This window comes from Triturus cristatus, chromosome 3_1 (genome assembly GCF_964204655.1).
Source record: "Triturus cristatus chromosome 3_1, aTriCri1.1, whole genome shotgun sequence".
NCBI lineage: Eukaryota > Metazoa > Chordata > Amphibia > Caudata > Salamandridae > Triturus > Triturus cristatus.
The window spans coordinates 428,780,606-428,803,202 of record NC_140583.1 but is presented as its reverse complement, the minus strand read 5'-3'; the positions used below and the strand labels follow the sequence as shown (position 1 = coordinate 428,803,202).

The 22,597-nt window shown below is 45.5% G+C and overlaps 1 protein-coding gene across 2 annotated transcripts in view; it reads left to right on the top strand.

Annotated features, from left to right (window-relative positions):
• CEP152 (centrosomal protein 152) overlaps positions 1-22,597 on the top strand; it is a 725,831-nt gene that overhangs the window by 134,883 nt on the left and 568,351 nt on the right. For both annotated transcript variants that reach the window (XM_085644215.1, XM_085644214.1), the window contains exons 4-5: positions 11,709-11,775; positions 11,876-12,244. In XM_085644215.1, coding sequence (XP_085500341.1) covers positions 11,709-11,775; positions 11,876-12,244 — 436 coding nt within the window. The remainder of the gene's footprint in view (positions 1-11,708; positions 11,776-11,875; positions 12,245-22,597) is intronic.

Sequence of the window (22,597 nt, the reverse complement as noted above, 5' to 3'; positions counted from 1 at the left end):
ATAGACTGGTCAGGAAGATTTGCCTATGCTTTTTCATCAATTCCCCTTGTAACCCTAGTCATAAGCAAACGCAAACAGGTAGACAAGAGAATTATCGTGATCGCATCACAGTGGGCCCAGAAGACATGGTTCTCCGACCTGGTGGAGATGCCACAGGGGAATGTAAGAAAGTTGCCAGCCAAGCACAACCTTTCGTCTTGCAAATGAGAAGAGGCACCACCCAGAATTATGGACCTTGAGCCTAGCGGCCTGGGTCCTGAGGACATAGAGTTTAGCCACTTGAACCTTTCTAGACAGTTAATTGGCATCCTGAAAGTGGCAAGAAGGCCAAGTAAAATGGCTGAAATGCATCCTGTGGTTCAGGGATACTGAACTGTTGCAATGCAGAATGGAGGACACCACAGTGGTTACACCTTGCACATCTACTAGACAACAATCTAACATACGCCTTGCTAAAAGTACACTTAGCAGCAATAGTCGCCTACCCAAGAGAACACCTAAGAAGAAGCCTCTTCATGGCACCAGTGATTAAAATGGGCAAAGAGACTAGCTCCACCCAGGTCGACATCAACACCAATGTGGAACCACAGCCTGGTAGTAACACAACTAATGATGGCACCCTTTGAACCGCTGCATAATGCAGAGCGGCCGGTCCTGACTTTGAAGACAGCCTTCCCCAATTGCGATCACTTCATTACATAAGGTAAACGAGCTGCAAGAGCTACCAACCCGGAAACCCTACCTACTAATACACAAAGACAGGATTGTCATGCAGACAAACCATCACGTCCTCCCCAAAGTAATTAATATCATAGCTTCACGTGAATCAGACAATCCATCGTCCAGCCTCTTTAGGTCTCGCCTAGCGATGCAGCGCATGCTTTGCTCGCCTTGGCGAGATCTATTGTTGTCGGTTTCTTGGCCGAAGGGGGACAGGAGATGTGCACGTGTGTGGAAGACAGGAGATGTGCACGCGTAGGGCTTGTGGCGTTAGCACAATGCGCGCATGGCGCTCTTTCACTTTCCCTCCCCCAGATACCCCCCTCACACCGTCATTCGTCAGTTCCCGCTTCTAAGACACCGCGCTCAGTGTTAAAGTAAAAAAAACAACAACAAAGAAACAGAGCGCGGTGTCTTTCAAGCGGCGCCCTGCTCAGTTTTAAACGTAAGCATTTGCAATGCAATCGGGCCTATTGCATTGCAAATGCTTGTTAACTTGCCTACCAGTATGGTCTGACCTGTTATTCTACCCCGCCTCAGGGAGAGTTGTGCTTTTTCTTAGGAGTACTGCGGAGAGCCTGTGTTTCCCAATAGAAAGCAGACTTTACTGTGGATTGCGAACACCCAACATACTGGCTCTTTCAGTACCGTGATGTATCTCCATTCTGCAGCACCAGTGTGCACTTCCAGTGCTGAAACCACCAAGGCAACGAAACCCTGAAAGCCTTCAGTACTCCCAGAATTGGGACCTGCTCGCGACTCTTAACACCTCACCTCAGGCCTGTGATGCACCCTCACACAGCAAGCACCGGCACGCGCTCACTGCTCTCTATGGCATCTCTGTCCCCAAACACCATCGCGCAAGGCCTCCAATGAGACGCCACTACCACGCCGCACCCCTGCTGCCGTATTAATGGCCCACCTGTAAAGCCCTACCACTAGACATAAGCATAAGCAACACTGCAAACTGCACTAGTATTTCCCAACAAATGGACAGCCTACGACGTGGGGCTCGCAGGTGCATCGGAGGATGCAGATACAAGTAAATTAAAATTTAAAGCAAGTCAGATGTTATGGAAATATTCAGCCCGCGTGAGGTGAAAGGGGAGTGGGAACGGGACGGGAAATGGGAGGTGATGAAACAGATCGAGATTGGGTGCTGAGGTCTTGAATCCGTGGACAGAAGATGCCTTCTCATGGCTTGGTAATGGGGACAGTACGTTTATATATTCCTTCAGGCGGGCTCTAATCCACCCGGAGCTTTCATATTCTAAATCTTTCTTTTCCTGGAAAACGAGAGTGACGGCATCGCGGGTGGTGGATGTGGCATGACATGGGCACTGCGCCCTGGCCTGGCCCAGTTGAAGGCAGGGTGCTCATCTTATACTGCACATCCACTTCAGGGAAACCGTACTCAGTTGGTTATTATTATTTTTTAAATGTAATACCGAGCGCGGCGCCCGCTTCAGGGAGACCGCCCTCGATTTATTTTATTATTCTCCTTCATCTGGGAAAGGAAAATCTGAAGGTGTCACTTTTTAACTTGCCTACCAGTATGGTCTGTACTGTTAATCCACCCCGCCTCAGGGAGAGATTTGCTTGTTCTTAGGAGTACTGCGGAGAGCCTGTGTTTCCCAATACCAAACTTGCATATTTTTGTGATTCTTCCTTTGTGCTTTTTCCTCTCACCACCCACGCTTCATGTCTCTCGACCTCACTCTTGCAGGTTCTTTGCTGTCCTAGCTTTAGTTTGTCATTGTTTCCAGCTTTCTCTTCCTCCTCATCTTCCCTATTCTGCCTTTCCCTCTCTTGCTGTAAGGCAAGTCTGTGTCGCCAAAATAGGCACCGGTGTCCACCAGCTGCAACCACCGGCACACATTAAGCACCGATGCTTCCCTTTTAGCAGACCGGGCTGAGTGCCTAGAAACGGACAAGCAGTCCACACCGCTCAGCTGAGCGTATTTTGTAGAGGCCTCCTCCACAGCGTACACACACTAGTTCCCCATTTGTGGGAGGTGGATCTATGACCCCTACTCCTGTTTCACCCCTGCCATGAGCTCATTCCATTGCAAAGGTTCCGTGACTCACTAGTAGGGTAATCTCATAACAGAAGCGTTTCTGCTCCCCCACAAGAACATATATCGTGCACATGCTCGATTCAGGGGACCGTTGCCTGCTCAGCGGTCACTTCACGAGAAGGACTACACAGGGTGCATACCTTTTGCTTTTTTTATATGATCATGTCTGTCACTACAGTTAATAAATTAGAGATGTGACCGTGCGCCTTGAGCCGTCTTCTAAATAACTACTGGGGAACCAACTTCTAGCCCTGGCATTGGATCAACAGCCTGTGATTCTGGGCAAAACATTTAAACTCGCAGTGTCCAACAGACATTTAATTGTAAAAAATAGTAGGTGCTCATGCAACACGCTCTATTTGCTCTGCCAAATTTGCGCTGTGCAAAAAAAAAAAAAAAAAATAGTAGTGGGAGCACTGAGCTTTGACTCTACCAGAAGACACTCCTTGCGGATTACATTACTTCCAACCTGCGCCCTAGAAAGATCGTAGCCGTTTATAAAAACAAAACTTACTGTGTATTAGTCACTTCCCCTTTTTTTTAATAGAATGCAAAGAAATTATGTGAATATTCCTGAAGCCCTGAAGTTTGTCCTAGAAGACACGTCATTCTTTCTCTTTTTTTTTTTAAAGCACTTTTTTTGCAGATAAAGCAAACAAATAACCATTGACACTAAAAATAATACCTTGTAGCACCACAACACTGCCATACAAATTCGAACTCCCGTTGACTGCCCCCCTCCCCCAGTCTCTCCCACCCCTCCCCTCCTCGTCCTCCCACCCATGCCCCGGGGTGGATTGGGATCAAAAATAGGCCGGGGCACCCTAAAAACAAGCATTTGCAATGCAATAGGTCTCGCATTAGCAAGAATTTAAGCTATTGGCATTGTAAATGACAATGCCTTTTATTTATGTTTTTAAAACCTAAACATAAATAAAAGGCATTGTCTTTTCCAATGCCGATAGCTGAAACTTGCATTAATGCAAGACCTATTGCATTGCAGATGCTTGTTCCTACTGTCAGTAACTTGAGTCGAAAGCTGGACGTACACAGGGCAGTGATGTACTACCTGGTAAGAACGAAGGAGATCAGAAAGGGAATCCAGTTCTTCATAGCTTTTACAGAATTAAGCAAAGGATTACTGTAGGAAAGTGTCCCTTTTTGACATGGTCATCCCCACATTTTGCTAGGTATCTGATGTAATTTTGACAGAAATGCTCTGGGTTCCTGCTATCCAGGGATCCAGTGCCAGATCGCTTTCCCTAAAACTGTACAATTGTTCCTCCAGTTGGCAATATCTTTAGCACCCCTTGTAAGTCCTTAGTAAATGTTACCCCTCTAACTAGGGCAAGGAGGCTAAAGAGGGTCCTTAAGGGCTGCAGCATGTATTGTATCACCCCAAGGGATCCCTCCGCACCAACATGCAAACTGCCCATTGCAGTCTGCGTGCCTTGGTGCAGAGAAAATGAAGACACAACATGACACACCTCCTGTGTGCCATGCCGGCAGACACTGCATGCAGTATAGGTAAGTAACCCGTACAGCAGGGCTTGTTGCCCTAAGGCAGGGTGCATTATACTACATGTGTGGACATATCTGCATGATGCGATATGCCTTGGTGATGTCGAAGTCGATTCTCCGATATTACAGGTGAACAGGGACGCCATTTTGAGTGCATGTGCTGGACACTGGTAACTATGAGTTCCCCAGCTACACTGAAACTAGAGATGTTTGGTATCAAACATTTCATATTAATGAAACCCACACTGATTCCAGTGATGGATTTATTAATACATGCTTCCAGAGGGCACCTTAGAGGTGCCCCCACGAAAACCCTACCAACTCCTAGTGTGCTGGCTGACTGGTGTAGACCAGCCTGCCACCACAGGCAAGGTTTTGACCCACTGCAGGTGAGCTCCTTTGTTTCTGTGGGCAGAAGCAATGCATACTCAGGACAGAAGTGTTATCACGTTTTCCAAGCAGGATGGCTAAGTGATCAGTATTTCAAGGAAGGAGGCTTCAAAGGCCACTGCCGCCTTTGATATGCGATCCAAGGCTTCCCCAGACCAGTTAAATGCCACCCCTTGTCCCGTCCCATTTGGTACTAGGACAGGCGGGAAAATTAGCTAGTCAGGAGGCATGTTCCCCTCTTAGGCTAGTTCCACCCCTAAAGTGAACTGTCTGATGTGAAAGCAAAGTTTAGAAATCCACCATCTTAGTTTTAGCAGAATTAGGCTCTCTGGGTCAGGGCAATGCCCACTTACCACTAGAAGTGGTCATATAAAACTAAGTAGCCAATGGCTACTACCAGCCACTCTCATTAACACCCCTAAATTGAGTATTTAGGTGGCACCAGGAACTTTGATTTGACGGATGAAGATCAAGTAGAAGAGGACAAAAAAGAGCCACGAGAAAAGTGAGAACTGAAGACTGCTGTGGACTTTTGGTGCCTGCTACAGGCTGCCTGCCTGCTCCAGTCTCGACAATCGTGACCAGAGAGTTGTCCTGTAGCTGAACAGCTTCCAAGAACCCCGGGAGACTTCCAGCCCTTCGCAAATTATGAGCAATCTCACTTGGAGTAGAGGAGCTACTGCCCTTCAGTCCGCAGGCACTGAAAATACAAAGTCCGGTTTGCTGAGTTGCAGCTGCCTGGCCTGCGCGACGCAGCAGCATCGTAGGAAGAGGACCATGTGCAACTGAAGGTCAGATCTGTCACCTGAGCTAGTGAGCGGACACCAGGACCAACCGGAGATGCACAGGACCCATACCCGGGGTACCGGACCCCTTGCAGCAAACAGAACCCTTGAGAGTCCAATCCGGACTGAGCAGCCTTCGAGGGACGTCGTCACCGAAGAGACCCACTTCCAAGGTAGCCTAGCTGTCCTGATTTTACACCCTCAACCGGTGAAGTCCGACAACCTCAAGGCCATAGGAGGCACAGAGCACAGCCAACCTTTCCACTCTGCATCAGAGCGTCCCAGCCCAGTTACCTTCAAACCAGCTGTGCCCCTTTGTTCCCAGCAACGTATTGACGGGCCCCCCAGTTGCGAGCTCCTAGACCTGTCCCCAAGTCCTCCTCTGCAGCCTGTTTCTAGGTGGCCCCCTTTCTTTCCACCATCATCTACCAACCCAACCAGCACCTCTGTACCTGGGCGCCCCAGGACAGGTAAAAAATAACTGCCGGCGGTACTTTGGACGTTAGCCCCCCTACAGCCCTAAGTCCCGCAGGAGACCCCCAGAAACGCAAATCACTGTATGCAACATGCCTTTTCTTCCAAAGTGAAGCACTGCTGCCTATAGACACATTTAAGTGTACTATTTACTATAGCCTTATAGCCCGCCGTAGCGGGCTATACCAGCTATTAAAGGCCCGCTGCAGCGTTAAAGGCCCGAGCCGAAGGCGAAGGACTTTAAAAAAGCAGCGGGACTTTAATTGCCGGTATAGCCCTGCTACGAAGGGCTATAAGGCTATTAGAACATTCTGCCACTAGAGGGCAGAATGTTTTAACAAACACAAAGAAACATTGGAATGGTGGAGCTCCGGGCTTATACCAGCCATTATAAGCCCAGAGCACTCCATTGTTTTCAATGGAGTTACCAACATTCCAATGTTCTAATTACCTGTAAATAATCTTATTTAAAAAAGTACTTGATAATGTAGTTCTTGGTATCATTATTTATATAAAACAAGAGGTTTTTTTTCTAAATTGGTCTCAGATTTGCTCATGAGTGTGCCTCATTTATTCCCTCTGTGAGTACAACAAATGCTTAGCACTACCCTCCGATAAGCCTAAACTGCTCTCCCACGGTACCTAAAAAGACAGAATTTATTGTTCTAATTTATGCCTCTGTAAACCAATACGGGTTGCCTGGACTCTATACAAGGAAAAAAGGGGCCATCCTAGCAAATATGCCGAAAAGTGACAAATCTAGGGCAGCCACCTGGTCATCATTTCACATCTTCTCAAAGCACTATTGCGTTGACGTCACAAGTGGGACAGAGATATCGCTGAAAAATCAATGTACAGCATGTGAATTCAGAAAAGGATTCATGCTGCAAACCTAAATGATTACTTATCCGTAGGAGTAGTTTTGCAGCTTGAAGAATTTTCTGGATTCAACATGCGACCCTCTGCCTCCCAGAAAAATGAGGTTAAAAGGATGGTTACACACTGTGATACCTTAAATCATCAAGAAGCCAACAAAGACAAAGTTTACTAAAAGGGAGAAAAAAAAGAATCTGAAGATAGTGACCACGCACAGAGGGTTCCAGAGTGCATGTCTGGCATCACAGGAGGATGGGCATAGTACTAAATGTCCACAGACCACAGCGATCAAAAGAAAGAAAAGAGGACTAACAAAAGAATTTTGGACTCAACCACTAGATGGTAGAATAATGCACAGCATGTGAAGCCAGATACATTTTTTTTTTTTTTTTAAATAATTTTATTAGGCAACTTCATTGCATACAATATATAAAAAACAAAATTTCCGTATTTTTTAGAATACAATAAGAAGTACATGACACAAAAAAGCAAATAAAAAAAATAATAATCCGTGGCTTAGATAACTCACAAATAGATACTACATTTCAATTAATCTGAACAGCAAAAGAAAAATCAGAAAAATCTAAACTAAAACCTGTCTTTCCAAGAGGTGATTGGCATCCAAATTAAAGCACCACGTTGTCTAGCCTTTTTACCTTTGGCTGCATAAATTGCCTTTTCTTGATTAGCTATTCCCAAGAACCGAGTTATCCAAACTTGGAAATTAGGGGGATCTATGTCTTTCCATCTAGTAGCCAATATTATTCTATATACTGTCATGCCCAAAAACATACATACCTCTTCCTCCTTACTATGGCTCAGAGTATTATCATACCCTAAACAAAATAAAGTAGGAGACATTTGAACTTTATGCCCGAAAACCTCTTCCCAAAAATCTGATATTTTAGTTTTAAGCATAGTCAATTTACTGCATTCAAAGAACATATGTATTAAATGTGCCGGGCCCATCCCACACCGAGGACATTTATCGTCTGTTCGTTTTCCCCATGAGAACAGTTTTGCCGGTATAAAATATAGGTTCTGAAGATAGTGACCACGCACAGAGGGTTCCAGAGCGCATGTCTGGCATCACAGGAGGACGGGCATAGTACTAAATGTCCACAGACCACAGCGATCAAAAGAAAGAAAAGAGGACTAACAAAAGAATTTTGGACTCAACCACTAGATGGTAGAATAATGCACAGCATGTGAATCCAGAAACATTTTCAAGCTGCAAAATTACTCCTGATAAGTAACCATTTCGTTATCTTTAAGGTTGAGCAACACTTCAACTGTGGTCAATCAACTTTGTCAGCGTCAGTGGCAAGATTTGTAAAAGCACAATAAAATCATACTCTTATTCCTTCATAACGTTTATGCCTAACTGTACAAGTGCAAATGTATCTGTTGTTGATCTCTCTACCTTAAACATTTTTGCATAGCTGGCAGATTTTCTGCCTCTTGCACACTCTCTTGTGAAAGTCCTATCTAATATTTAGCAGACCCATTGCAACTGTAAAATATATTTTTATTGTTTTTTTGAAACTTTATAAAGCATTTAAAAAAAGAATAATGGGTACAATCTATGCTTCTCCACAATAGGCATTAGCCAATAAACTTCTTATGTGTAGCATCCTTATCATCTTCGTGTTACGTTCTGTCAGCAGGTGGTTGCAGTTCTTCTTCTTCTCTAACGAACGGATGTATTGTCCTTAGCTGCATGTGAAATACTGCTTAAACAGACAGGTAATTTCCGTCTAAAAAATAGTATTAGGCAAAACAAAGGTGCTAGGGTAGATGGGAAAAAAGGGCTCAGGTCAAACATCTACAAGTCCATTAAAAAGCCCAGTCACTGCCAATTTACCTTTCATTGCTAATTCCCTGCTGATCAAAATGTTCAGATTTTGGTCAGAGTAAGACTATTCAGAGGCTAATAGCGCTTGATCTCTTCTGAACTCTCACATTTCATTTGATAACTACCTGCAAATAAGGATGTTCCGTGTTGCAAAAGGTTCTACTGCAATTTAGCATTTTCAATTCTTTTTCATTCTTAGATTCCTTCCAATTGATGACTTTTCCAGAAAATCAAGGAAAGCCTTTGGCACCCTGTCATTGTAGTGACCTGAGCTTGACCTAGTTCAGTTGGTTTGCTACATCTTCAGATGAAGCACATGCACTATTACTCTGAAGGAAATGTCTGTCAATAAAGAGTCTTACATTCATCTGTAAGATCGCTCAACTTTACCCTGGTTCTTCAATAACAAGCTGTGACTCACTCGGGCTTTGTTTGGCGAACCTGAACTTCCAAGCATCTGCCTAAAATTCCTCCACCAGAGCGCAGCACAATGGAAACCAGTTAAGATTCTGTCAGAGGGACTGAGTAAGAGCATTAGTCTGTTTGCTTGCTTGGTTGACGAACTGATGACATCTTAGAGACATTTGTAAGAATAGTGTGCATGTTGATGGCTTCAAAGCATAACAAGCGGCTATAGGAACTTAATAGAACTGGAAAGGACTATTCTCCTCCACTGCCTGCAAGGTAATCAAATCGTATCTGATGAGCCTGAATCTCAAATTTCCTCTGGTTAGATTATTAATATTATTGTTATTGTCGCTTGTAGAGCGCACGGCTACCTCCGGCGGAGGTGTCCTGGCGCTAGCAGCGGATGCAGAGAGGCGAGGGCTGGTAACATAGTACTAAGAAAGGCCAAAAAGTCAGGTCTTCAGGGTCTTCCTAAATACAGTTCTTACTTAGCTTTCCGAATGTGCTCAGGCATGGAGTTTCATAGAGAAGCAGTTCTAACGGGGAACGAACTGCCGCCAAGTCTAGCTTTTGTGAAGCGGTTAATGACTAGGAGTTGGAGTTCCTGGTGATTTGACCTCAAAGCCCTGGTATGGTGGTATTTTCGGAGTCTCTGCTTCAAGTATTGAGGGCCAGTGTCTCTAACTGCTCTATAGGCGAGAGACAGTGCCTTAAACTCTATTCTTCTTTTAACAGGCAGCCAATGCAGACTACGCAGATGGTGGGAAAGGTGGTGGCGGAGTGGGACATTTCTGAGGAGCCTGGCTGCCTCGTTTTGAATCATCTGTAGTTTTCTGATCAAGTAGGCTGGGAGAACCAAGTTACAGGCTGTTAGCATAGGCCAGTTGAGACATGATAAGTGCGTGGCCCACAGTTTTCCTACAGTCCATAGGCAGGAGATGAAGGAATCTCCGCAGGGACTTCAGTTTCTAGAAACAAGACTAGGATACTTGACATATCTGGGCCTTGCATGAGAGGGTGGAGTCAAATTTGAACCCCAGATTACTAGCGGAAGAGACTGGAAGAGGAGGAGGATTGAGTTCTGTTGGCCACCAGAGGTCGACATGGGGGCGAAGAAGAATTTTCTGGGACCGGCCCTCAAGAAAGGAGCGGAACCATACTAAGGGTGTCCTCATCACTCCCATCTGCATAAGCCTCTCTAGAAGGATCTGATGTGATACCGTATCAAACGCTGCGGACAAGTCCAGCAGCACTAGCATTGCACAGCTACCCTTGTCCAGGGTGTCCCATATCGTTTCCGCTAATTCAAGCAGAGCTGTCTCTGTGCTGTAACCTGACCTGAAGCCAGACTGCGAGTCATGGAACAGGTTGTTAGACTCCATGAACTCTGATAGTTGTTTCTGCACTTCCTTCTCAAGAATCTTGGCCGGCGCTGGCAGGAGGGAGATTGGCCTGAAGTTCTTAAGTTCTGCCGGGTCTGCATCCTCTTTCTTGAGGATAGACTGGACCAATTCCGTTTTCCAGATGGAAGGATAGGTGCCTGATTCCAGAGAAGAATTCCAAATCAGGTTTAGAGAGGGATTGAATAGTGGGGCCAGCAGTTTGAAAAATCTGGCCGGGCAGGGGTCAATTGTAGACCCGGATTTGGTTTTATTTAGTTCAGTGAGGGACGCTTCAGGGCAAAACGGGCGAAATTCAGACCACACGCCTGACGGGGGATAGGATGAGGTGAGTACAGTGTACAAGAATCTCAAGCTCTTTGAGTCCATGCTTTCTTAAGATACGAATTTCCTCCTCTAGAAGACTTCCTTCCATGTGAAAATCCCTTTAGCCAGATGCATAGGTGGACTTCAGGTCATATGCCCAAGGTCATTGCCTTCTAATGGACATAATTCTGAGAACTGGTCACACTTTTGTTTGAAAGAAGGCAGATTTTACTTGAACTTGTTACTTGCAATTGGCAGTACTGCCTCAGATGCAAGATTTAACAAGTATTTGCAAAATCTGTATATCTAGATTTAATATGCTTAAGAATGTAGCTTTAGCACATTCATGCGAGGCATACAGGAGGGAGCCAGCAGATTGGACAGAAAGGTTGCAGAGTAGATCCCCATGCAGTTTAGTGCCAGCCCTCAAGTGGAGGCGAAAGAATGCATCGAAACAGTCGGCATTAGGTGAGAGATGAATTCTCGACTGGGCTGAGCCAAGACGTAATTGACAGAGTCTGGAGCCAATAGATGAAGGAGGCTCGCTGAAGAAAGACAGTGTTTAGAAAGGGTGTCTCCAAATCCCACTCTATATGTACAGTTAGCAGTCAATCTGTTTGACAACTGTGCTGTCAACACACAGACTTTACAAGGTTACACAAATAGTAGTGAATGATACATGAAACTATGTGGTATTAGCAAGCAGGTGCCTCATACAGCACTAAAGTGTAAATAACCTTACCCCTGACAAACGACCCTTTAATCTACATCTATATTTGGTCTTGGTGTTGCATTTCATTTTATTTTTAGTATTTGTTTGTGGCTTCATTACTCATCTGTAATAAATGTTTCTTTTTTATTAACTTTATAAACCTTCAAATATTTTCTTTTTTAGAAGCCATCAACCATGGCAACGTGAGACAAGTTGGAACAAACTTCAACCGGTAGCCATATCCCAAGGAGTAAGTTATGTGCAATTGTTGCATTTAAAGATCTCATCTATTCTGTGCCAATCAAGGAGTTATCCGTTATTTTAAATTCCTTTCCCCCCTCTTTCAATAGGGCTATATTGATGAACACAGCGGAGTGCTTGAACCACACACAAATCTTAATGAACCTGGTCATCATTTTGGACACCATCTGGATTTTGAAAAGCATACCAATGGCTGGAGTGACCACCAGAGTGAAGATGAAGAGGGCTCAGTTTATGATATTAATTATAGCTACCCCAGGAGGCGTTCCAAAGAAGACCCTGAAGAAAATGCATATGATGCCGTACATGACTTCAAGGCAGAAGATACCTACCAACAAAGTGCAATATTTCATCTCCCAGAAGACTTTCAACCCTACACAAATGGCATTCGAGAAGAGTTTATAAAGCCACAGGATGAATTGTCAACTTTTCCTGATAGTCGGAGGGAAAATCTTCAGGTATTTCATTTTGTCTTTAATTTTATCTTTTCTCACACTTTATTGAAAATTGCAGTTGTTCCTGAAAATAAATTAATTTTCTTCACTATAGTCTTCATTAATAATAATAAATTACTGTACCAGGCATATCTTTAACAGTGATATCCTTTTCAATAGTGGTGCTGAAGGAATAGAATTAGCAATTTTTGTGAGCCTGGGGAGCACTTAGGGGCTGCATCTAATGGACACTACAATCTTTCTTAAGTTAAACACCACACTTTTACATCTCCAGTAGTTAGCAGGGTTCTCCCATTACTCTGGAATCTGGTGAGTTCAGAATCCCCTGACCTTGGTTTCTTAACAGAAGCCTGGTTGAAATCTACCTCCACGCCTGACATTTTCCTGGCTCTCCCTGAGAATTATCGGATTCTTAAACTGGATAGAGTAGGGAAAGTGGCCGGCGGAGTGGTCATAATTTTTAAAGAAGAGTTGAAAGCTACTATTATTGACTCCGTTTCAGATACCCAGATGGAAATCTGCATATTCAAAGTGGAGATATCACATCAAGAAACTTTAAAGGGTGCGCTGATATATCGCCATCCAGGGCCACTTAAAGATTTTAATTTAATATTAATTGAGAAAATTGCCCCTTATATTATTGCCTCCAATCACTTCATGTTATTAGGGGATTTCAATATCCACAGTGAGGACATAGAGAACACTGAAGCTGCCAACTTTTTAGCGGACATGGCCACTCTGGGCCTGGGAAAGATTAACACTGGTCCCTCACACTTGGCTGGTCACACCCTGGATATTATTTAAAAAAAAAAAAAAGATTTTTATTGAGTTTTCCACCACCAGAATCCCGAGGACTAGCACTACACACAATAACATCATAATATGATCCAACCATCAAAATACACAGTAGGAGAAGTCCACTCTGCGAGGTCCCTGCCGTATATTCCCCACCCACCACCCTCTCTACCCCCCCCCACCCCCCGTCAGTGTGCCCGCAGCAACCCCTCATCAACCTCTGCCAGTCGGGCCCCAGAAACTGAGGCATCCCAACACCGGACAAACGGGAAAACCCTATTATTGTGCTCATGAAAAAGAAAAAAAAAAAAAAAAAAAGGGGGGGGCCCCCTGTTCCCACCCAGACTCCTCAACAGCTGTCAATGTAGGGTGCAGGTACCGAATCCTCCATGAGTGTACCTAAGTAGCCCCGCCGACCCTGTCCCAGGTTCCACCCTCCGGTCCATATCTACAGAGTCCCCGTCCTCCACATTCCTCGTTTCCCAAGATCGCAGCTCTTCCACCAACACCCCCCACGTCCTCGCCACTTCCAGCGCCTTATCATTAGCTGCTCGTCTGGCCATCTGAAGCCGAAGCGTCGCTTCGCTTCCCGCCCAAGCCAAGAAACTTCCCCTCCATCTCCGAAAACTCGGACCGGGCCTGGCCTTCCAATGCAGAGTGAGCTCCCTCTTCGCCAGTATCAGACCCAAATCGCAAAACTTGCTCGTAATTTTGGTACTGGGGTTGTGCGGAAACCACAACAAAAGGCAAGTCCCCATCTCCGCTTCCAACTCCCGTTCAGTCACCTGATTCAGGCACGCCACCACATCCGCCCAATACGAGCCCAGTCCCCGGCAGGACCAAAACATATGACCAAAATCAGCCCCCTCCACCCCGCACCGTGGACACGGCGACTGAGAGCCTCCGAAATACCGCAGAATTTTGACCGGGGTTAAGTAAGCCCTATGAAGAGTGTAAAATTGGATCAACTGAAATCTAGCATTGCTCGTGCCCTTCCAGGCCCGCCGCAAAAGCTGCGCCCACGTCGTCTCGGGAATGGGCCTACCAAGATCCCCCTCCCATTTACCCCGCAAGACATCATGAGGTGCCAACCTCTCCGTGGACAGCCGCCTGTAGAGACAAGTGATGTCTTGACTGTACCCGCCGCCATAGTGACGCACTGACAGCCCTGAGAAGTTGGGGGCTCCGACAGCCCCATCTTCCATTGTTTCTGGATCCCACATACCAAGGCGGAATGCAAAAGATAGTCCCCCCTCGGCAGGTCATACGCCCCCTGCAAGTCCTGGAACGACAACAAGACGCCATCCCTGTATAAGTCCCCAATCATGTGGACCCCACACTCTTCCCAGTGAGCCAGCGCCGACCAATCCCCGCCGTGCGGGAGGGCCGTGCAAATACCCAGGGGTATCTCCGGTCTCCGGGGCATACGGCATCGCAAAGCCTGCCCTTTTCTGGCTACGGATCCAGCATAGCCGGAGCGTGCGTTCCTCGAGGGTAAGCTGGTCCAGTCTGAGCCTCTGCCTAAGCACAATGAATGACAGCACATGGCGCGAGATTACCCTATCTTGCGGGCCCTCGGGGCCTCGAAACTCACGCGCCACGGCCTGTGTCAGCCACTGTAGCTGTGCCGCCAAGTAGTACCATTCAAAATCTGGGGCTGCCAGCCCTCCCTCCTCCCGCGGCCTCATCAGCGTCGACAGTGCCACTCGTCGCCTCCCAGTTCCCCAAATAAACCCTGTCATCAATGTCCGGAGCGTCCTGAAAAAGGTGACCGGGATCCATATCGGCAGAGTACGGAAATAATAGTGCAGGCGCGGCAGCGTTATCATCTTCAACAGCGCTACCCGTCCAGCAACCGAGAGAGGAAGGGTGCGCCAGAACGCCATACTACCCCTGAGCCCCCTCAGCGCGCCCCCCACATTCCCCTCAAAAAGGTCATTGGGGGTGTGGAATATACGAACGCCCAGGTACGGCAAGCAGACAGGCTCCCACCGTAGGTCAGCCAACTCCGAAGGCTGTTGCGTTCCCGAGGACAAAGGGAACAGGCAGGTCTTAGTCCAATTCGCCCGCAACCCCGACAAGCGACCAAATTCCTCTAGTAGGGTTTTGGCACCCCGGAGGGAAGCCCCCGTATCGGCCAGGTATAACAGGAGGTCATCCGCATATAACGAGATGTGATGTAGTCACACCCTGGATATTATACTTACCAATTCCCCTCTCATAAGTGCTGATCCTCCTTGTCCACTGACATGGTCGGATCACTCTATGATTCCGTTTCAGATCACTACTGCGTCAGACAGCAATCAGCTGGAGGCACCCAGATGGCCCTTCAAAGACAATAGAAAAAAGGATGTAGTGCGCGCACTTCCTAAAGGCTTATCAAGAGATTTAGTGGTTGTGTCGTGCTCCGGGGTATCACTCTCCGAAAACGAGTGTGGATATGAACTGTAAGAAGCACCCCCAAACATTGGGGTGTGTCCCCCGGCACTGACTGTAGTCCTCAAAGAGGTTTCCAAATTTGCAAGGAAGATCGTTGCGAGTTTTTTTTTTTGTCAAAAAGCTTTATTGTTCATTTGAATTTTCCCTAAAGCTTAAGAATATTGTTTAATTAATCCATTTTGTAAATCATATGCGTTTCAACGACTGATAGTGTTTTGTATTCCCAATGCATTTCGGCATTCATGCCTTCATCAGGGGAAATCTAAAAGGGATAAATATAACGGTAAGTATGGCATATGAGGACTGATTATTACCCATGTGCAGTGATGTGGGAGAAAAAATGAAAAGAACACGGTGGAAAGAAGGGTGAGGTGGGGTGTTGTGAAAGGGTGAGGGATCATTAATATTAGGACAAGTGCTGGTTACAAACGGTAGTGGTAGTGATGTTTAAAGGACATCGGTGATATGCGGCTGATAACACCCATGTGGATACGAACTTCTCACAATTCAAACCAAACCCGACAAGAACCAAATCACAGTAGTTTCTAAAAACTCCACCATGAGCGCCACTTACAAACGTATCATTAAAAAACATTGGCAACTCTTAAAATTGGAACAGGATTTCAACCACATCTTCGATGAGGAACCCATTTTTGCCTACACTAGAAATAAAAACATTGGGGAAATACTCAAACAAACACAATCATCATCTGTACAACCTATTTTCAAGGGAACCATTCCATATTTAAACTGCAATAGCTGCAATAATATCATAAAAGGTGAATACATCACACACCCAATGAAGGGGCACAAACGGAGGGAAAAATAAAAACCAGACTTAATGAGCACAAATCCAACATTAGAACTAAGCAGTCTAAATCATCAGTCGCCCAACATTTCATCGAAGCTGGACACTATGTCAGTCAATTGAAATTTTGTATCCTCGAAATAATCACAAGAAAGGAAGGCAGAGACCATCACAATTTCTTGCTGCAAAGAGAGAACCACTGGATTTACTTTTTGAACTCCATGAAACCGTTCGGCATGAACGATCGTACGGAATTCACATGTTATCTATGATCCTCTACACCACATAGCGCTTCATGGTAAAAAAAAAGAGACTATGCGTTAGGAAAAAATCAGTTTGTTATTTTTATTCATCACCAGAAGTTCATTTCATCATGTAAACTATTGTTCATTTCACGCTTGATTGTATTTTACCTTTAATTGTGGTTCAACCAAATTTTCATACCCGATGTTCTTGGTCCCACGTGTAACACTACCCATGCTTATGACTGTGGTATCCTAACAGTTATTTTCATGTTATTCTTTATTTAGCTCATATACACACTTTTCACACGCATTTATCACACCCTGATTATTTCTTTTTCATTTTCTTCAACTATCCCAGCGTTTCTTTTACTACTCCAGCATTTTTATTTACATTACGCGCACACAATCCCCCATCCTTTACACTGGTCTCAGTCCGTTCTCACCACTTTCATACACCACAGCAGTCTTTCTTCATTGTTCATCAAACCCATCGACGTCACTATCTTCTTCAACACTTTAACTTCCGCGTTCGAATCTCAGCAAACATACCTCCCGCGCATCACCGGCTTGACATGGCGATGCAACTGATACTCGGTAAGCGTAAATCTAACCATCTTCCGCACTTCATTAACGTTTAACCCCTTTCTTTGTTTCGTTGACCTTAACTTGTTCAAACTTTATGGTTACCATTCTACGATATACGGGTTTAAGGATACAGGAATTCACGTGGTTGTTGTTAATTATACCGCGTTTCAACTATAGTTTGCTTTCCCACCGGACGCATTACATTACCATCTTTTGTATCCACATGGGTGTTATCAGCCGCATATCACCGATGTCCTTTAAACATCACTACCACTACCGTTTGTAACCAGCACTTGTCCTAATATTAATGATCCCTCACCCTTTCTCAACACCCCACCTCACCCTTCTTTCCACCGTGTTCTTTTCATTTTTTCTCCCACATCACTGCACATGGGTAATAATCAGTCCTCATATGCCATACTTACCGTTACATTTATCCCTTTTAGATTTCCCCTGATGAAGGCATGAATGCCGAAATGCATTGGGAATACAAAACACTATCAGTCGTTGAAACGCATATGATTTACAAAATGGATTAATTAAACAATATTCTTAAGCTTTATGGAAAATTCAAATGAACAATAAAGCTTTTTGACAAAAAAAACTCGCAATGATCTTCCTTGCAAATTTGGAAACCTCTTTGAGGACTACAGTCAGTGCCAGGGGGACACACCCCAATGTTTAGGGGTGCTTCTTACAGTTACCCTTCAAAGACAATGGCACAAAGTCATGTATGACTCTTTTAGCAAATTATATACGCCCCCAATATTCAATGAACATATGGACAGCACCATGAAGCTAAGGGTTTTTAATGATAAAATTGGTGATATAATTGACACACTGGCTCCATTAAAACATCAACTTAATAAATCTCGGGAAAAAAGTGAAGACTGGTACACTGCCGAGCTACGGATGGAAAAATCCAGATGTAAAGTGCTGGAAAAAAGCTGGTGCAAATCTCAGTTAAATACCGAAAGATCTAACTTTAAACTGGCTCTCATTGCCTATCACAAGAATTTAAAAATAACATGGAAAAAGCATGTTATACTAAATCTGAACCAGGCAGGAAATTCAACAAAGGAACTATATAAAGTCCTTAATGCCTTTACTAAGCCCTCAGCTTGTGCACAACATATTATCCCCTCCCAGGAACTGTGTGACAATATAGCTATGCACCTGGTGGATAAAATCAATTCAATCTATAACCAAATTCCTCAATATCCCGGTCACGTGGAGCCCATTTACTTTAGCTCTCAAACAGTTAAGGATTTGGCCGCAGGCCTGGTTGGTTTCAAAGGTTTTCAGATCTCTCAGGTGGAAGCCATGCTTAGTACGACAACATCTGGCTCTCCTCTAAATGTGTTGCCCGCTCACAAATTTGCTCTGCTGGCTCCTCTTCTAGCCGCCCCAATGACTGAGATTTTGAAAACCTCATTAAGCGAAGGTATTCTGCCTCTTGACTGGAAGTCTGCTCAAGTACTCCCTATTAAAAAGAAAGATCAATTGCCCGCTGATGTGTTATCTAATTACCGCCCCATTTCACTCTTACTGTTGATGAGTAAAATGGCAGAGAGTTATATTAACACTCAGCTAGTGGAATACCTCGACAAACATGCCATTCTTGATCCTTCTCAGTCAGGGTTTAGACCCAACCACTCTACTGAGACTACCCTTATTGGGGTTACGGATCATATTAAAATGGCTTTGGATGCTAATAAAGCAGTGATACTGGTCTTATTGGACCTGACAGCAGCCTTCTACACGGTCTCTCCAGCAACTGATTTTGCAACTGAGGAAGGCTGGTCTGCAGGGACAGGCACTTAACTGGATGGTCAGTTTCCTTGACCAACGCACTCAGACCATCAATTTTGGTCCTCTCCATTCACAAACCTTCAAACTTACTATGGGGGTGCCCCAGGGCTCTTGTTTGAGCCCAACTTTGTTTAATATCTATGTGCCCCCCTTGCCAAGGTCATTAGGGAGTACGGGTTCACTCCTTTTTCTTACGCTGACGATACTCGTGTTCTTTGATAAGGACTCTGAGTCTGTTGATCAGCGTTTTACTAAGGGGATTTAAGCTATTTCAGAGTGGATGACGAACCACTGTCTGCAACTAAATGCATCCAATCCAGAAATATTGTTGTTTGGGTCAGCCCAGAATTTTTGGTCCCCTGGGTGGTGGCCTGCAACTTTCGGTTCAGCTCCTACTCCTACCTTGGTGGCAAAAAACCTGGGAGTACGCTTGGATGTGTTGTTATCCATGAAGGACCAAGTGATGACTACAGCAGGGACTTGTTACCATACACTAAGCCTTTTGTGCATAGTTTTTCGATGGCTGCCTCTCTCTGTTCGAAGAACCCTGATTCAGGCTTTGATCATTGGCCGCTTAGATTATTGTAACGCACTGCTGGCATCTGCAAATGAGTCCCTACTAACCAGATTGCAGATTGTACAAAATATGGCGGCTCGCCTGGCCCTAAAAAACTCACCTCGCACCTCCTCAGGTCCATTGCTTCAACAACTTCACTGGCTCCCCATCCGCCAGAGAATTAATTTTAAGCTGTTGTTGCCTCACCCATAAGGCTTTATATGGTACGAGCCCCAGCTACCCGTCAGATAAATTTAAAATCTACTGTCTGAATCGTCATCTTAGATCGGAAAGTAAAGGGCTGCTGGTGGTTCCCCTGGTTAAAGAAGTTTAGAACCGGAGGCAAAACCGTTGTCCATCTAGCCTCTAAATTGTGGAATACCCTGCCAGAGGAACTACGCAAATGCTCCAACTTACTCTGTTTCAGGAAACTCCTGAAAACAGTATTGTTCAGAGCTTAAACCTGTCTGCCCATGTTTATCTGACTTACCTGCTTCTCAGCGCGGAGATACCCCTTTGGGGGTGATTCCTGCACTTTACAAATCCCAATGCAAATACAAACACAAATACTCTTGCATACAGACCTGAAAAACCTTTCCCACCATCCATTGTCTGGATAATATCACCAAGTCAGGAGTCTTGCATCCCGCCAGGTACAGTTTTTCAAACTGGTCTGTTACCACATGTTGTATGTGCTCCAATAAACTCTTCCAAGGTGTGCCTATTGAGTGATTGCCTTGGTTCTCTAACTGATTGCCTGTAATTATCCCCTTTCTAACGTATTAACTCCTGGTCTCCGGGTGTACTTTGAGTGATTAGACCAGCAGTAGTCCTATTGGCAACGGTGCTCTCATTGGAGCTGTGTTGTTACTATAATGTGTGGCTCTGTCCTGATTCATTTAAATTCCTTATTCCCACAAGGTGTATCCTAGTTAACAGAAGGAGAAAGGGATCATGCACATTGGTAAATACTTGCAGTTTATCATTTTGTTTTGAGCTTGTCTTTCTGCGTCAGTAGCGTGCATCAGGCTTGTACCCAGTCAGTGTGCATGACAGCATCTGTTTTCTGAATATGCAAATCTTCGCTGCTGGTAGAGTAGGGTGTATCCATTTATTTGTATGTGTGTTGATCTCTCTGATGTCCCGGGTGCTATGCATTATTGTAACCTCCAGAGAGGGTTTGATGTGTAGTGTGATGTATCATTCTTTGTGTGGCAAATTGCTTGCCGGAAGACATTTATATAGGAGCAGGACCAGAGGATTTGCATCATGTCACCCCCTGGGCTGGCTTTAGTGCACGCAACAAGAGGTAGGGTCGAAATTTGCTCTGTGTAATTTAATTGAGGGCTAATAGCAATCCTAGATAGTTTTGAAAACGCGGATCCGCATTGTAGTTCCTATGGCCGTTTTTCGGCACTGGGCCTTCTACCCTTTTTTAATGTCATCAGGGTTTAAGCCTTGTGAGTCCTGTGGAGGACAAATGTCTGCCACAGACCCTCACTCAGTTTGCATGTGGTGTCTGAGGGAGCACCATGACTCTGACCAGTGCGACTCTTGTCTGCTCTGACTGAAGGCGCGAAGAGAATGTCTCATGAAGCTCTTTGAGGCACGGATGTCAGTCTTCTCGTCATCCTTGATCCCCTATGCCCCCTACAGACCAAACGTGTGCCCATTCTAGGAGCTCTCATTCTCCTTCGACATCTGGAAGTAAGTCTTGAAGTAGGCGGTTGAAGCCATTGTGCCTCCCTCCTTTGTTCCCTACCTCTGGTCCCTACTCTTCCGTTGAAGTATTGGAGCATGAGTCCGTACCGCGTCTCCCCGCCTATTCTGGGGCCAAGGCATCTTTGACCCAGATGAGAAAATATTATCAATCTATTCATTCTATTTCATTCTGTTTTTGTGTCAGCGCCTTCTTCTGGAGCGTACTTGGCCCCACTGGGGTTCATGAGGTCATCATGTCTGTGTCCCCTCCGGCTGGTTCTCTCTCGGCTCAGATTGGCTTCATGCTTCTGATACCATAGCAACGCCGAGGCTCTGCCCGTCGTGGCTACCACCTTCGGCTCCTGCTTCTGGTCTGCGGACTCCAATGTCTGCATCGGGCTCTTGTCTGCCAGCGCCGATGGCGGTGCAGTCGATGCTGATCGACACTCCTTATGATGTCGAGGCGTCACCTTCTCGGCATTGACCGGCTTCGGTTACGGCATCTGATGCGGCGCCGATAGAGCCGACCGCCCCAGACTCTCTTCATCTGCTCTCGGTCTAGCTAGTAACTTGAGTTGGGCGACACCAGTGGCTTAGAATCTTCTCCAGCCTCATGTAATCTCCTGGTTTGGCTACGGAGGCGAATTCCGCTCTTGCAGACATGCTAAATCAAGTTTCGCTTGTACTGGATTTCAACTTCCTTCTGTGGAATTGTCAAGCATTCTACATCTTGACCAGTCTACCGTGAAGCCTGTCCTTCCTTATAGTAAAGGTCTTTTTGGTAAACCTGTTGGGTGTTTGGGCTAAACCTAAAACAGGGCTCCTGAGGAACATTTTATTTCTCACAGGTATCGCTCTGCCCCAGAGAATCCGTCCTGTCTCTTTAGGCATCCATATAATCAGAACTTTGTGGTACAGTCTGCTTTAGCCAACCAAAATATTGATTTCATCCCTTTTGTCTCTCCGGCAAGAGAGGCCAGGAAACTTGACGCTTGTGGTAGGCATATTTTCTCTTCTACTAACTCTGCCCTGCTATCTTTCGGCACATCTTGTGCCCTCGTCCACTTCTCCCACGCCTTAAGAGCGACCCTTGACCCTGTTCTCAGGCAGGTCGCTCCCCACGCCGCGCAGCTCCACTCAACTGTGCTGTGTCTCCTGCCCCCCTACAGCCGCGAGTTCGCCTCACCAGGACTTCTCCCTGGACATCTCTCCAGTGGTCCTCCGTTAATTATTTTTCAGCCTTCTTTTCAACTGTTCTGCTGTTCTTCTCTGTCGTCCTCTGTCAATTATTTTACTGCCACTTTTCAACTGTTCGCATTCCTTTCTCTGCCCTTCTTTCCAAGCTCATTCCCGCCCTCTTGCCTTTCCCGCCTCTTCTTCCTGCTCGCCTTCCCGCCGCTGCATCCCCTGTTGCC